This window comes from Notolabrus celidotus, chromosome 14 (genome assembly GCF_009762535.1).
Source record: "Notolabrus celidotus isolate fNotCel1 chromosome 14, fNotCel1.pri, whole genome shotgun sequence".
NCBI lineage: Eukaryota > Metazoa > Chordata > Actinopteri > Labriformes > Labridae > Notolabrus > Notolabrus celidotus.
In genome coordinates, this window is record NC_048285.1 from 1,541,841 (window position 1) to 1,559,145 (window position 17,305).

Consider the following 17,305-nt stretch of genomic DNA (forward strand, 5'->3'; position numbering starts at 1 on the left):
CATTTCTTCTTCAATGTCCTGAAAAAGTATTCTTGTTGAAGCTTATAGCTTCTGCTAGCATTTATATTTAGCATTAATAAAAACATGTCTTACTTAAATTCAATGAGGTTTTGTCCACTTCTGCCTCAGTAGCTTCTTCTGCAGGATTATTAGCATGACTCCGAAGCATCTTGTTTTTGCATCAGTTGTTTTTTTTTTTTTCATGAATCAAAAACTCAGGATTTATTTGTGTTCCACTTTTACAAAAACATTCTCTGAAGCTGAGGCTTAACAATACCAAACAAAGAGACAGTTGTCAACTGACAACCCAAACACTGGAAAATAAAATAAATGAAAAACATCCAAATATTCGTCACACTTTCCTCTTCTGGGTGCTGATGTACAGAACATTGTTTCCTCTCAGAAACGCATCTCCATACTTGTTTTTCAGCTGTCCATTGACATACTCTTCAGTCTGCTCTATGGCGATGTTCATGTAACCATCCAGGCAGGCCAGGACACCTCTATAATCGACACCTGAATTCAGTTTGACGACCACTGGCCTTCCAATGATCTGCTTCAGGAAGTCACTCTGTGTTTGCTTTCGTAGACTCATCTTGTCTTGGATCTAGAAAACGTCTTCCAAACGATTGTATTGGGTTGTGGATTGACCAATCAGAGAGGAGCCATCAGTTGTTTTTTTTTGTGCTTGTCTTTTGTTAACACCCAGTTAAGCATGACTGAAAAGACGCCTAATATCAGCTCTGGCCATCGCTGAGAAGACGTCCAAACTTGGTTAAACGTAAATATTTTCCAGAGACCAGGTTTCATTGAGACACCTGCTTCTGTCTCAGGATTTATCTCACAGTCACACATATTTTTGCAGACTTTCAGGTTAAGTCTCAGCTAAGCCGTGTATCACAGACACCATCTAAAAAAAAAAATCAGTGTGCAATCTGGATATGAACCCATGTCAGCTGCCTTTACCCCGACACTCCGCTCAGAGGTCACGATCGGAGGTCAGATATCATTCACCTGCGTCAGCATCCAGTTCCTGTGCATGCACGGTCTTGCTTTCTTTCTTCTTCTGTGGTAATGTTTAAAACCGCTCTCTTCACGATGTCTCTGAATGAATCATCGTCTTAGCATAGAGCACATTAAACACCGCTGCAAAACTACTCAGGAGAAACTGCTGTTTTAAAATGAAGCTGATGTCGTGACCATGATGAAAGTGGTTGAAGTTCAGTTTTAATAAGTCTGCAACCAAATTTCATTGTTCATGCTTGACTGGGCTACAAAGGTTTACGGGAACGAGGACGTGTGCCTCAGTTAAGATGTTGCACAACCAAAAAGTAACGACTTTACATGAAGTGACACAAGCATTAAAGACATCTCTTGATAAAACTTTACACCTTTGTAAGTGGCATGACTCTCTAACTTTGATTTTGCATTAATAAACATGTTTCGCTGAACGAGTTTGTACTTTTGTTGCAGAGTCAGATGTAGAACAACTTTGCAGAAAAGGCCATCATCTTGTTTTACACTATCAGTTGGATTGTTTGGCACAAAAGGTTCCCTGCAGACAGAAGCATATTCATTTACACTGCGTGCACAATTATTAGGCACGTGAGTATTTTTGTGAATATGTTAAAAACTATATTAACAGTGGTTTTCAAATTTGTCAAGAAGTCAGATAGTGAATATATTTCTTCTGCAGAAATGAGTGTGACAAATTATTATGCAAGGTGGTGATAAGAGCATATAACTTGTGAAAATTAAAAACTAGGCACCATTTTAACATTCTGTTGATTAAAAATAATAATATTTACTACAACTGTATTCAAACTTCAACAAAAACAACAGTTTTCTTTACATTTGTTACAAAATAAAACTGTTAATGTCTTTGAAACATTTCAAATCTAAAGTGTTTCTCTAATGTCCAATATAACCTCCTTTTCTTTCAGTGAGGGTCAGAGGTCACTGTAAACTGATTTAGTTTCTGATGACTTCTCTGATGACTCTGTGAGCTGTACCTTGTATGTCTTTCCAAAGATGCTCTTTGAGTTGTATTTCTCACCATCACTGTAAATTATCTTCTTCAGTATTGACCATAAGTTCTCAGTCAGGTTGAGATCAGGTGAGCAGGCAGGCCAGTTCATGAGGTGATCCTCTTTTGTATTTTTCCTCCATGGAGGAAAAGACATTCAGCTAAAGTGAAGAAGATGCTAGTGTTCATGCATGAGCACAATGCACCGTCACATGCCTCACGTTATTCCCAGGACAGGATGGCATCTCAGGGCTTTAAAGAGGATCGCCTCATGAACTGGCCTGCCTGCTCACCTGATCTCAACCCGACTGAGAACTTGTGGTCAATACTGAAGAAGATAATTTACAGTGATGGAAGAAATACAGCTCAAAGAGCATCTTTGGAAAGACATACAAGGTGCAGCTCACAGAGTCAGCAGACAAGTCATCAGAAACTAAATCAGTTTACAGTGACCTCTGACCCTCACTGAAAGATAAGGAGGTTATATTGGACATTTGAGAAACACTTTAGATTTGAAATGTTTCAAAGACATTAACAGTTTTATTTTGTAACAAATGTAAAGAAAACTGTTGTTTTTGTTGAAGTTTGAATACAGTTGTAGTAAATATTATTATTTTTAATCAATAGAATGTTAAAATGGTGCCTAGTTTTTAATTTTTACAAGTTATATGCTCTTATCACCAACTTGCATAATAATTTGTCACGCTCATTTCTGAAGATTCTGCATTTATTTAAAAATACAGCCGAGAAGCATCATTTTAACCACACAGTTGAAGAAATACATTCAATATCTGACTTCCTAACAAATTTGAAAACGACTGTTAACATAGTTTTTAACATATTCACAAAAATACTCACGTGCCTAATAATTGTGCACGCAGTGTAGAGTTAATTAAGCTTATGTTTGTATAATTAGGTAAATTAAGTGAAGTTAAAGAAGCTGCAAACCCAAAGAATCACATATTTAGACCACACAAACAACAATAGTCCAACTGTCTCCAATAAGTGACGCCTGATTTTCAGAACTGAGTCTTCAATTGTTTCTAAAATCTGACATATTTTATCAAACTTAAACTTCTATTGAGCATTGGTTTAATGTGAGGGGATTTTTGCTCTCCAGCAGGAATGTCTGACTTTGCAGAGATGGTGTCCATCATGTGTTCAAATGCATTACTTCACTTAACATTTGAAGAGTTACTGCGTTGAAGAGTCGGACGTAGAAGGACCAAGCGGCAATCTCCGATCTAAAAATATGAGTCCAATGCGGAAGTGTTAAAAGCTGCAGTTCATTGAGGATCCTCTTGAGGCTGGCTTTGGAAGTACCGGATGTCACATACACATGAATGGGAAAAAGACAATCTTTACAACTGTCTAACGCTTAATGTGAGCAAAACTGCAGGAATGTATTTTTCTATCAGGGGAAACAATACACCTCAACCTGATATGACTGTAAACAGAGAGGTAATACAGATTGTTCAACATTTCAAGTTTCTGGGCATAACAATTGACTCCAACCTAAATTTTAAGAAACATGTAAAAAATGTCTGCAGAAATGTAAGAGCCAGCCTTATGAACTTCAGACATGTCAGGCATCAGTTACCTTTAGCCGCTGCTAAACTATACATGCACTCAATGATTCTCATTTCTCTTATTGTGCCACAAGCTGGTCTCAGGCTGGAGCAACCACTCTAAAACCATTACACACCCTCTACAAACAGTCACTGAAAACTCTAGATAAAAAACCAAGGAAGTACCACCACTGTAAAATCATTACAAAATATAACTTAATGACCTTTGACAGTTTTCTTTGTTATGTAGATATGTGTCTGATGTATAAACTAATTAATGATCAGGCCCCACCACCACTTAAACAATGTGTGTTACTCTGCAGGAACAATCTTAGGGAGACCAGGGCATCAACAAGAGGAGACTGTTCAGCTAAACGTAGGAAGACTGCATTTGGACAGTCTGCATTTTCAGTCAGAGCAGCAGGAAAATGGAACTCAATCCCGACCCACATTAGAGACTGTACAAGCCTCAGTGTTTTTAAAAGTAAACTGAAATTATGGCTCAAGGAAAAACAATCATGTGATCATCTGAATGCATCAAATTAGAGACAATGAAATGTCATTTTAAATGTGTTGTTATTAGTGATGGACTGTGTTGAGTAGTCTATGTATTGTTTTAAATGCTAGTATGTTTTTTTTTTTTTTTTTTTTTTTTGTATTGTACATTTGTTAACATCTTCCTGCCCAGGGACCACAGATGAAAATTAGCTTATAGCTAACTCTGGCTTGACAGTTTTTGTTTTGCATTGCCCCTGTCAAATAAATGAATAAATAATAAATAAATACAGCAGGAATAAACATGTTTACAGCCTGGTACAAAAGACGAGTGTAGTCTGGATAGCCCTTTTTTTTATGTCCTCTCACTGTGAGGGGGGTGAATTTTTTTCTAATTCGGCAATTTCGAAGACATTGAGATTAGAAGTCTTCCAATGAGAGGCACAGCTGCCTGCAGGAACACTGCAGCTGTTGGCTAGGAGGCTCAAAGCCCGCCTCTTTACGTCACACTGGCTCCGCAGAAACAATATGGCTGCTGCTGCTGATTGGCTTCAAAACAGCGTTCAGAAATAGATGGGTGACGTCATGGATACTACGTCCATATTTTATACAGTCTATGAGAAGGACTTTGCAGGAAATGCTGCAATCTAGTTTTGACACTTATTAGTTGGATTGTTTGACGCAAAAAGGTTTCAACTGCAGACAGTAGTGTATTAATTTAGAATGAATTCAGCATAATTGTATTAATAGGTAAATTAATTGAATTTAAAGAAGCTGCAAACCCAAAGAATCACGTCTTTAGACCAAACAAACAATAATAGTCCAACTGTCTCCAATAAGTGACACCAGATTGTCAGAACAAAGTCTTAAATTGTTCCTAAAATCTGACATATTCTATCAAACTTAAACTTCTGTTGAGCATCCGAAAATGTGATGAGAATGTCTGACTTTGCAGAGAGAGCGTCCATGGTGTGTTTAAATGCATTACAGTACAGAGTGTTTGCTAACGCTAGTTGTCACAAAGTTTAGCACGCACGAGAACTAAGTAAAATCCTGAATCAGGAGGAACGTCCCCGTTTGCAGACACATCTCCCATCTCCTGCCTGGTGACTAACTGTTTGAAATTCAACCATGGAAGTTTCTGCTCTATCAGCGCTGTGTGATGATGTACCTTATCTAACAGAAAGAAGCATGTAGGTCTTTTTGATGAAATCCAGCATGGAGCCAAAGGAAACCACCCGGTAGTTTCTAATCAGGGAGGGAAATGGGACTGGAGTTACTGATGGTCTCGGGTGCATACAGAGGCACCCTGAGAACACACAGAGCGCATTGGAGCCGGCACCTTGACGGATGCCCACTTCATGAATTTTGAATTAAATTGGCCCTTGATGAATTTGGAATGTGCTACCTCTGTTCCAAAGCAATAGGAATCCAATAAAATGCTGGCGCCATACAAATAAAGCCATACATTCCCGCAGACCCAGGAATGAGCCTCAGGTGAGGAAAAATGACTGCAGCACCAGGAAGCAGCGGCGGAGAGGGATGAGAGGGAGGCGAAGGCGAGAAGAGGGGAAGATGGGAAAAAGAAATCCTGATAGGAGCAAGGCTGAGAGAGGTGGCGACAGATAGAGAGGCTCTGATATGAAGAAGAAGAAGAAGCAATGGGAGAGTCAGGCGAGATAGAGAGAGTCTTAAATGAAGGTGGAAGGGGGGGTTTGGAGAGGGGCCGCCCGGGCTGGGATTCTAGCACATTAGCCCTGTCCTTTTGAGTGGAAGGGAACATATTGGTCGCAGCCAATCCCCACATGGGGCCCGGGCTGCCTAGAGCTCATCAGTGAGACATGCCAGGGCCTGGAGTAAATCAGAAGCCCCACTCCTCAGGCCCAATTTCCCCAGAGGAGGCCAGCCACAGCCACTCACGTCAGCCGGTGTGCCAGAGAGCTGTCTGTGATCTGCTGCTACCTCTGCATCTGCCCCGAGTCTACAAGAGAGCACAGAGACTCCAAGTGTCCTAATGCCGAGTTTAAGATGTGTGGTGCAGGGGTCCAAGACCGAAGACACTCACAAAGAGTAATGAAGGCAGAAAGTTTAGTTTCTGGAAGACCTTAGAGGAACACCAGTGCTCCTCGGTTTTTAGTGCATCAACACAAGGAAACTAAAGTCCTGTGGTTATGTTTATGTTTATGTTTTAGACACTTCATTAATGACTAGAGTCAAATATAAGCATGTTTGCTTTGAAATCTGTGTTTGTTTTTTTGCCAGTTTCTTCTGGATTTTACTTGGAAATCTAAGAAATGTTTGCTAATGGCACTTATGGAAGCATTAAGCTAATATTGTGAGAGAGAGAGATTCCTACCCATGATGCATTGTGGGAAATTAATGAAGCAGTTTGTGACAAGTAAAGTGCAAGTTTTTTGGAAAACAGACTTGGTCAAAGAGACTTTTCCACGTATAAAGTCAGCAATTTTTCCACAGAAGTTTCCATATATACGACTCAGAGCCACATCTTTCCTCTGGACATTTCTCTTTTATTTGAAATCCTTACATTATATTCTGCAGAATTGACTTTGTCAGACTCTGGATGTTAAGTAAGAGAAGGTTTTTTAATTTGCATATCATCGAAAAACGTGCAAACCTCTCAAACATTTGGCATCTTTACAATAATTCATTTTAAATCTGTGTGTTTCTTTATTGACATAATATTGACGTTGACTCAGAGATCATACATTTATACATTTTAACACCCTTTGATTGTCTGCTATTATTACAGCTATTAATATACTTTTTTGGTAAAGAAATAGCCTCAGCAGCTGAAGTGAGATTTGCTGTTTGTCTGGTGTTTTTTTTATAGACTGTATACATAGTCTCAAACCCAAAGATGGTGGTCGCCATATTGGAAACGCTGACTCCAACCAATTGGTCCAGTTAAAAGGCGAAGTTGAGTTTTGGTCAATACCTTAAAGGGATATTTTTTTTGAAGTGGGGTCGTATGACTTACAGTACACTATTGCTCCTGCTAGGCACAATGCATGTGAGCTCTTCCCCTTTATTGAGAAAGCTCCCAGAGGACCGGCCGGCAAGGCAGGCTATTTTCTCTGCGGACGGGGCCTCCTATTTCGCTTGGATCAACAAGCACGTAGCAGGATCAAGTAGCAGTATCGGTCTTTAGAGTGAATTAAACTAACTTTTCTGCAAATCTAAAAGATGGTACATACCTGTCTTTATCCCGGCTGTTCAAACAAGCAAACCTCCTGTAAGGCAGGGAACTCTGGATGATGAGTGATGCAGACTGGAGCCGTATGTGAGCCGCTGGTATCCTCTGATTCAGAAAGGTCCTGAAGTATTGTTGTCACTAAGTCCCTCTCCCGACAGCAGAAGCTCTCTGGGTTCGTTGGCATGGGCTCACAGTTTACACACCGGCACCACCAGGTAACGTGGGATCTCTCCTGCTCACTCGTTAGCACAGAACTTTCTCCCCTCTCTTCTTCATTGGTACGTTGGGTCATAGAGGACTCCTCTTCGTCTGCTAAAAATGCTACGTGCTTGTTGATCCAAACAGCTGATGGGCGTGTTTCCGTGCTCATGCAGCGGAAGAACACCGGTCTGCGAGGTGCGTCTGGAAATAGTGCCAAAACAAAGAGGGTTTCTGACGGCAAACTGAATAGCTCCAATTTTTTCTACTGGTGCATGCATTTGCACCGTGATGAGTGCCTGGACCATATTTTCTTAACTTTGCCGAAATTATGCAAAATAGGAGGCGCCGTCCACAGAGAAAATAGCCTAGCTTACCTACCATACCGGCACGCATTAGTGCAGGAGCAATAGTGTACTGTAACTCATACGACCCCACTTCAGAAAAACTGAAGTATCACTTTAAGAGCTATGACAACTTGCTACGACATGCCCACCTGTAAGCCAAACAAACCACGCCCCTAATTATAAAAATACGTGCTAAATGTTAAGTCTTTATGTTATTAAAATAGATGAGTTATAAAGACCACCCCATAAAGACGTTTGGAGGTCATCACCAGGCTTTAAACATCCTGCTGTAAAGACATGCTATTATTGGGCTCTATGAGGACTGGCTCACTTTTGGACAAAGCCTCTAGTGGACACTTCTGGAACTGCATTTTTTAAAACTTTTATTTATTTATTGTATTTATTTATTTAAAGAGACAGTGCATATTGAACATTTCCCTAAGCATCTATGTAAATATGCTTAGAGTTAGCCATAAGGCTAATTTTGAGTTCATAACAAACAATAAAGATGCATTAACTTCTTCTTTCATCCCTTCCATCTGTGTTAAAGATAGAAATTGTTCCAGTTGTGCTAAATGGTCTTCTCAGTGAGGGATTCTCAGCAAACTGCAGCAATATTTGATACTAACCTCTGGTCTAAAGGGTGGAATGACATCATAACAAAGCATTTACTTCCTGAATCTGCTTACCAGGAGAACTTAGAGGAACATTTTTGTGTTGCATAAGATTATATCGTATTTTTAGAAACTCTTGTACTCATTTCACTGCAGAACACTTTGATATTTTAATATTTTGAAGGTCGTTTTCTGCCTAATCTAAAGAAGAGACAGAGTCAGGCATGATTCAGCTCTGGCTAGCTGATTGGATGTTAATTCTTCAGCTTTGTCTCAGATTAAATAAAGTTCAGTAAACGTTGAATAATCCCTAGATCCAGGGTCAGGTCCTCTTATGAGTGCAGGCCCTTTGCACCTGCAGTATGACTAAGCAGCTCCCTCCTCCTGCACCTCCTGCCTCCCTTCAACCAGCGTGTGCATACTCTAATATGAATAATGTTTCTCCTCCAAGTCCCCCCTGTAATAAATGGAGTGCCATTTCACACAATGGCAGAGTCAGGCCTGTATTGATTAACTCTCATCATCGACTCTCGACGCCTGCTTCCTTGATTTATGATTGTCTGTTATTTTTACATTAGCTGTCAAATTCATCTTGTCTCCGCACACGGCCGGGGTCGGTCTCTGCAAACAGTAAACACCCTGCACCCGGCCTAACTCCCCTTCCTCCCCCCTGCACACCCCCCACCCTCACCCCCAACACGGGGGAGAGCGTTGTTTTGGTGGAGAACGGCTTCACGCCGCAGACGGAAACGCGTTCAGGCTGGTTTCACAGGAGGGAGGGGATCAGGAACACGTCTTATTGTTAGAACCAGAATCACGGGGCAGAGACGCTACATTCACATTTCTGTTGAGAAGTTTATGTTCATGTTTACTGACCTTTTGGCCGAAAAGTAATCTTAACGATACTGATTTAATGCTTGCCAGAGGACGACTAGTTTCTGTGTGGCTGATTTCAGATTTCAGATCTATTTTAAATGAACCACACCATCTTATTGTAGACTAAAAGGTTAGAAAGTCTGAAATGACAGTTTGAGGATGTTGTTATTTTGGCTTCCAAACATGCTTCTGTTCAACTTGAGGCTCTCTACTCTTAAACTAAATGTCTGTGTTGGACATAAGAGTCATACTCTTTCCTGCTCCGTGTCCTAACAGCATGTGAGCCAACCATATCTTGTATAATAAATGGACTGGTATTCGTGACGTCATCCATCTGTTCCTGAAGCCCTCTTTTGAAGCCGATCGTCGGCGGGTGCCATATTGGAAATGCTGAACTCAACTTAACTTCTGTGGAGCTAGTGTGACGTAAAGAGGCGGGCCTTTAGCCTCCTCGCTAACAGCTCCAGTGTTCCCGCCTGTCAATCAAGGATGCCATGCCCTTATTTGGGCAAAACTCACAAGTTTAATATATTCAAAAATAACAAGTTATAATAAATTCACCCCGTACAGTGTGTGCTGAGAGAGAAAAGAACTATTCAGATCTTAACTGTTTTTTGACCCAGGCTGTAAACATGTTTATTTTAAAGATCGTCTCTTTGAATGGGTGTGTATGTGGTTTCTGATGTTTCTGCAACCAGCCTCTAGTGGACACTCGAGGAACTGCAGTTTTTAGCACTTCCACATGGGTTCATATTTTAACAAACTTATTTTCTACATATTCTGCATGTTTTTCATGTAGTAATTTAAAATTTGTTGAACCAGGAAAACCTCATGGAGATTAAAAAACTCTGTCCTGGCCAAGACCTGCAGCACATTTTAACAACGTTACAGACAGACAACACATAACATTTAACCCATAGTCTCATAGCAGAGTCATTAAAGCATCCAACCTGATGCATCTTCCTCCAGCGCCGTCAGTCTGCATTAAACAGTTGAAAGAGTCCAGGCTGCAGGAGCAGTGTACCTTTAACTCCTTTTCCCATTTCAAGATGCATTCTTGGACAGACGGCAAGAACATATGCCTGAAGACTGCGTCCTGCATTCTTCAAATTAACAGAATAACAAAACTAAGAGAGGAAGAGGTTAAGATATTAATAGAGACATGCAGGTGATCAATGAGTGAGGGCACTGAGAGGATGCATGCGTCTTTGATTATAAAACCTCATCACTGTCATGCATGCTTACAATCATCTTAAACTGAGACACAGACGAACTCACGTCTTGAAAAGTTGTTGAATTTTGACTGTAACTTTCATAACCTGTGAATCAGACTCTGAGTTCACAGAAAGTCCACTTCAGTCACTTGCACTCTGGATTTGGATTGGCTGGACTAACTTGTCTGAGAGTCTGAGAGAGGAGAGACCTGCAGGACATTCAGGATTTATATCACATATAGTGAACTTTAAAGAGTTCCTCAGACCTGCTCAGTGTGAAGTCTGCAGAGATGCACGAATTAACAATTCAACTATCAGTTTATCTCTGTGTGATGATTCCCTGCGATGTGTTAAAGTAAACTTTGAGCTCAGACACTGTGCTGAAGTTTGACATTGAAAAGGAGACGGAAGCATGAAATCACAGCTTGTTTTGTAAATTGTTGATTTAAATAACGCAGAAACAGATTATTGTAATCAAATCGATCCCAGGTAAGAGTCGTCACTTTGACTGAAATAATTTCAGTTTGAAAATGACAAACAGCAGCAGAAGTTAAAGGCTGTGTGAGCAGCGCTGCATTAACATACGTATCGCCGCTGTCTTTAATTTGCATCTCTATGATTGAATTTGTCGGACGGCGTCTCTTCTAAGACAACATGTTTATGACTTTGAGATAAGAGTGCAAACCTTCAATCGCTGCTCTGCAATTTGACCTGAAATTTCCCAACACCTTCCAATCATTTGAATAATGCTGTTTCAGATGGATTCCTCTCTTTTTTAAATGACAGACAGATAGACACTTAGCATGTGCAATGTCTGTGCTTTGCTCGTCTATTTGGGATCCAGATTGGACGTCAGGGCCAGCCTGGTGATCAGCGATCAGTATAAACACAGAGTCCGGCTCCGTCAATTTGCAGACCTGCTATCTGGCCTCCCCTCCCCCCTGCTCGCTGCCTGAACTGGATCCAGCAGATGTCAAAGTATATAGGTCTAAGTTGGAGTAACCTCCCCTTTCCTACGCTCCTTTTCTCCCTCCTTTCACTCCGCTGGCGTCTCACCTCGGGAGAGTGAAGCGATAATAACAGACAGGCCGAGGCGAGGGCCGTGCGGGTAAAGCGGGTCCTCGGCTGTAATGGCGGGGCTGTCTGCTCCCCCGGACCCGGCGGCTCGGGGGTTCATTGAGATTCCATTAGAGGCTGCGGGGAGCGGTTTCATTGCAGCCCTTCCTTTGGTTTGCCTGACACTCACACGGGGATCACTGTAAATTGGCTCTGTCATAGCAGACAATTTTTGAGATGTGAAGTAAATTAAACATGTAATCACACAGGAAGCGCCGCCGCAGGTTCCCCAACACTTGACTCCCGTCAGCGAGCGTCCGCAGGCGTCTCACTAGCTCGTTTTCATTCCTCGTTACCCGTCTATCTTTACCTCCATCTCCTCATTGTTAAATGACACTGTACTATTTGCTTTCTTGGCACCTGGGAGAGATGATGTGCTGACCTTTAATGACGGCGGGCCGCGGCGGCTCAGACAAACTCCAGAGATGTTTAAAGGAGTGAAACCTCTGCTGTTCAGCGGGGACGCCTCAGACTGTCACGGCTGTAATAAAGTCAGGGAGGACGCTAACTTTATTGATGCTGCGTGGTTTTCTCTGCTAACACTTGTCCTGTGTCTCTCTGCAAACTCTGCAGCAGGACGAATAAACCGGGCAGGGGAAGGTCAGAAAAATGAGACACAGTTTGCTTGATTATAGTTTTTTTTCCATGAATCGGATTTTAAACATTTGATTTTCAACAGCTTAAAACCTTTATTTCAAGAAATCTAAACATGGTTATGACAGCTGTAATTACCTGTTCACACCTGGTATCTACATCACTCCCGGTCGATCAGATCACAGGTTGATCACACGCAGGGTGGATAGAGATCTGATCACTTAGGCCACGTACAGGCGGTGGCTCTGGGACGCATTAAGGACCGCCCACTCTCTGTATTTGTTTTTTATTTCTCCTCCTGTCATCCCAAACATAACAGAAGTTTGTGCATTACAGAGGAGTGTGCACACAAGTACAGATGTAAATCGTCTGTGTGTATTCAGCAGGAGAAGATGCGTTTAATCTTTGAGTCTCTCTCTGTGGAGGATGATCCTGTGCAGAGGGAGGAGAGGTGACGGTGAGGGTCAGGGGCGTGATTATTGAGCAGTTTATCAGAGTTTGTTTGAAACAGCACGTGGAATTAGCCACAGATGATGTAAAGCTGAGATAAAAACACAGATCTGTTGGAGTGTTTGGATGAAAGTTTGGCTGGAGGTGTCTAACGAGGGATGCTTATGGCGTTTTTTGAACTCGACCCGATCTGTCCTCCTGATACATTTAGGATTTATTCAAAGGTCCTTATTAACCCTTATAAACAAAATCATGATGGTCTAGGATCAAATGAAACAACCATCACACCTTTTCCTTTTTCGATGGTATTGATCAGAAGTACCCAATTGAACACTTCTATCTGTCCTTCTTTATTTTCTCCTCCTGACTTCTCATCGTTGTAAAGTTGATTTAAATTCACAGCATGGTGCTGAATGTGCTGCCTTTTTATCTGGTAGAAATGAGAGGTTGAGAGGCGTTGGTTGCCTAGCACTCTAAGCATGCCCCACAAGCAGGCGTCACAGCGGTTGCAGATTCAACTCTCAACTTTGACTATTACCTGCATGCCCCCCACCACGTCTACTTCCCACATTTGTCTCTCTTCAGCTGTCCGATTGAACAAAGGCAAAAATATCACAAAATATAGCTTTAAAAAAAAAGGGTCCGACCGATCATCAACATTGGCTAATTAGCTGTATTTGCATTTTAGTGTGTTTTTCCCTCTGGGTCTGTTTTCACTCAACACTCTGTCTCAATTTAAGTCCCGCCCACAACATGATCTGATTGGCTAATACATTGCACGACTATGTGACGTAAACGTGCTGTAAATGTAACTTCATTTATAAATGTAAATGAAATATTGTAAATTCTAAATTTTGACAGAAAGATATTAAACTTTTTTCTACAAATGCATATCAGTTCCAAATATTGATTATTGGTTAATTGGTATCAGTAGTGGTGCTGGAAAACTAACATTGGTTGGCTCCTGGTAAAAAATAAAAAGCTTGTAAATAAATGTTTAAAATAAATAAATGCAGGATTCCTTTTCCACACGATATAAAAATCAGAAGAGAAGAAATTTAACCCCATGCATCATCTTCATCAACTTTAGCATCGATGCAGCGCAGATCAAAGATGTAGTTTGATATCTGATGGTTAGAACTTAAAGAACTAAAATACTTCTCCCTCTAAATTCATCACATCTTCAAGAAATACAGTTTCAGCTCCTGTGTTGATGTTTAGTTTGAGGTAATAAATGACATATTTAACTGTTTCCATCCCTCTGAATGTTTCTGATCTCAGTTTATTTTTATGCAACTTGTATGTAAAAGAAGACGTTAGAATCACACACACCGTCTCAGATTAACACACACACACTGTCTCAGACTCACACCTGTTATACCTGCGAGGTAAAACACTGCCGTGATGAGACCTGGCTGGAATATCCCATAATTCCTCTCTCTCTCTTCCTCACTCCTCTCCCCGCTCCAGCGTCTCCCGATCCTGCCTTGTGATTAAGCCGTTGTATGTTGTCTCTTCTCGTTCCCATGTTGCAGCTGAAGGCCCGGTGAAGTGCTGCTGGCAGAACACCGGCCGGGTAGCGCCTGAGTGGAGGAAACATCGAGGATTGAGCAGCAGAGGCTGAAAAATTAGGTCCCTGCCTTGTAATTCAGCGGCGGGAGCTGATATCATCAGGCTGCGCCCGGCTATCAGGCAGGTAATACCACCCACCGACTGTAATCGCTAATGAAGCTGCTATTGAGTTTATAATGCGCTAAATGATGCAGACTCCCACTCCAGATAAACACGTCCCAAATAAACGATTTGGGTGGTAATTGCACGCCGCCAGTGGCCTGTTAATAGAGTGGAGGCGCTGATGAAAGGGTTAACTCTCTTTCTGAAGCATCCTCTCACTGGCTCATTGCACTCTCATTTCTACGGAGATCTCAGCATTCCCTTGGTTATCAGTGTGCTTAGAAAGAAAACCTAATTAGACAAAAAGGCCTTTTTTCTCATTCCCTAATTAGGTCCTTAACATAATTAGCAGGTGATGTTAATAACCCTCTTTTAAAACCTATTAAAAGGCTGTTTGGGAGCAAGTGGTGGAGACGAGTTGGCCTGTGGGCAGTCAGGCGGCCCCTCTCAGGGCCCCGGCGAGGACAGCAGAGCATGCTGGGAGTGTGGTTCATCAGGACTGGAGTGCCACTGTATTAGGACTTTGGCCTCATTGGAGACCGTGTTCATACAGAGCGCTGGTTCTCCTCAGCTGTAAGGAGGCGACGTGAACGAGCGCCAACCTGGAGGACTCTCAGATTATTGGGCCGGCATCGTGTTAGCGTGCAGGTCAATCTGTCAGAGTCATAACTCTACAGAAAACACCAACACGGGAGGACAAACTCAAATCAGAGTCTGCAAGAAGGTGAAATCAGTTGCATGAACCAGACAGTTTTATTATTTTATCTATACTATTTTTTTTATAAATCAGCATCTAGTGTCCTTAAATTCATTGATCTTGGTTTCAAAGACACAAATCTTGCTCATGAACTTGGTTTCTTGCAGCAGGAGGAACCTCAGGAATCTGCTGTAGACACCCAGCAAGGCTGTAAACACCAGGCAGATGCAATAAGTTTGCAAACAACAACATGCATTAAGCTGGTTCAAACCCAGAGTTTCCCTTGGTGACCAAAACAGAGCTAAAAGAGGGTGAACACTGGACTTAAATTCATCAGGTGGACACAAACATGACTCAAAATTTTAACATTTCCTAAGGAGTTATCCGTGACTTTATAGGGCTACAGTTTTTTCCTGCCTTGATTTTGCACATTTTGAAAATGCATGATATTATTTACCTTACTATGCATATTTGTATTTGTATTACAAACATCTGCAGTTATCTTATTTTATTTTTTATTTTATTTTAAGTGAGAAGCTTGCAAATAAATAAAGCATTTCATATATTTGACAGTTAGAATTTTTTCTTGGTAGAAGAAAAGAAGAGAATAGAATATATCTTTATCATCGCTCAATGAAATTGAAATGCTACCCATTATCAGTGCAAAAGATGCTTAAAAGGAGAAGTAGTAAAATAATAAAAAGCATAAAAACAGTAGACAAACATAAATAATAAATACATAAAAACACAGAAACACACACATCAACTTTCAGAAATTCAGATTATTGCACAGTCCCCAAACTGCACTTGCATTATTTTGAATTAAAAGCCCCTAATGCTTCTGGATGAGCAGTTTTTTGATGACCAAAGCAGAGCTCAAAGTGAGTAAACACTGGACTCAAACGTGACCCCAATGAATCATTATATCTCTGAGTGCCTGCTGATGTGACAGAGGGTCAAATATTGGAGCACTAGTTTGTTTTAAGAGTTAAATCACACCACATGTCACTCCTCTCTCTCTCTCTCTCTCTCTCTCTCTCTCTCTCTCTCTTTATTTAGTTTCCTAATAAAAGCTCTGTTCCATCTCTCCATATAAAGACATAAAAAGCTGAAAAAAGGTTGAATTTCTAAATAAGTACGCTTAAAATACTGAGTTAGAATGAGTTTGTTCAAATGTATACACAAGGTCAGTTTTGCATGTTTTTAAAAGCTACACATGGTGTCTGTCTGTCTATCTATCTATCTATCTATCTATCTATCTATCTATCTATCTATCTATCTATCTATCTTGACAATAAGTTCTATGTTTTAAATTTGCAGTATCATCCATCCATCATGTATAAAAACATCAGATGAGTTATTATTTATCTCACTTTTAGACGGATAGATGGACGGATATTCAAACTGTTGTCATTGCACTGCACACGTAAATTAAATGGCTGTCCTTACTGCTGCAGATAATCATAAAAAAGGACATTAGCATGAATAGATAAATAAAAAACATTCATATTAAGCATTAAAAAACAGAAATAAAAACACATTATTGCACACACAGTGTGTATATTGCACAAACTTCATGCACATTTGCTGCTGGACAAAACAACAACAACAATACCTTCTCACAGAGCGTCCTCTCACCTCTGACTGTACTGATGTTTATCCACACGGCGTCACTTTACCTTCATCCTCCTCCATCATTGCCTCCTGCAACACGAGCAGCACGCTCACCGTGTGTCCAACCGCCGTCATTATTTACAAACCACAGGACAGGAGGAGGAGAAGCATTGTGTGTGTGTGTGTGTGTGTGTGTGTGTGTGTGTGTGTGTGTGTGTGTGTGTGTGTGTGAGGGCAGGCGTCACAAACCACCAGGGGGCATTGTGTATTCAATAATGCACCCGGAAAATTACCATAGACGCAAAACAGGGTGCATTGTCACTAACTGGCCTGCAGTGAAATATTGTTGACAGGGCTGAGGGAAGTGCTGCGGGTTCCAGTGAGCAGTCTGTGCACTCTGCCGAGGAGGAGGAAGATGAGGAAGAGGCTGCCGCCGACCAGAAGAGCCCAGTCCTCGTCTTTAATTAAGTATCTGAAACATCAATTTAAATGTAAATATCGCTGGTGCAGCACCACTCATGCGTAAATTAGAGGGTTGGCCCAGCCACGCTTCTCTCTCTCTTCCAAGTCCCTCGCTCACTTACGCTGACATCTGCTCACAGCTGCTC

At 41.2% G+C, this 17,305-nt stretch overlaps 1 protein-coding gene and 1 long non-coding RNA gene across 2 annotated transcripts; both read right to left on the reverse strand.

Moving 5' to 3' along the window:
* Positions 1-207: 207 nt before the first annotated feature.
* Positions 208-641, reverse strand: LOC117825305 (U6 snRNA-associated Sm-like protein LSm6). Its single transcript, XM_034701071.1, has one exon. The coding sequence runs from the start codon at positions 593-595 to the stop codon at positions 353-355; it is 243 nt and encodes an 80-aa protein (XP_034556962.1). The 5' UTR covers positions 596-641; the 3' UTR covers positions 208-352.
* An 11,873-nt stretch (positions 642-12,514) lies between these two features.
* LOC117825938 lies at positions 12,515-16,828 on the reverse strand. Its single transcript, XR_004633941.1, has 3 exons — positions 16,722-16,828; positions 14,094-14,295; positions 12,515-12,694 (listed from the first exon to the last, which is right to left on the reverse strand). It is a non-coding gene; the product is annotated as an uncharacterized LOC117825938 (long non-coding RNA).
* Positions 16,829-17,305: the final 477 nt, after the last annotated feature.

Excerpts from the sequence above, each read along its gene's own strand:
- LOC117825305 (XM_034701071.1), bottom strand. The coding sequence starts at position 595 with ATGAGTCTACGAAAGCAAACACAGAGTGACTTCCTGAAGCAGATCATT.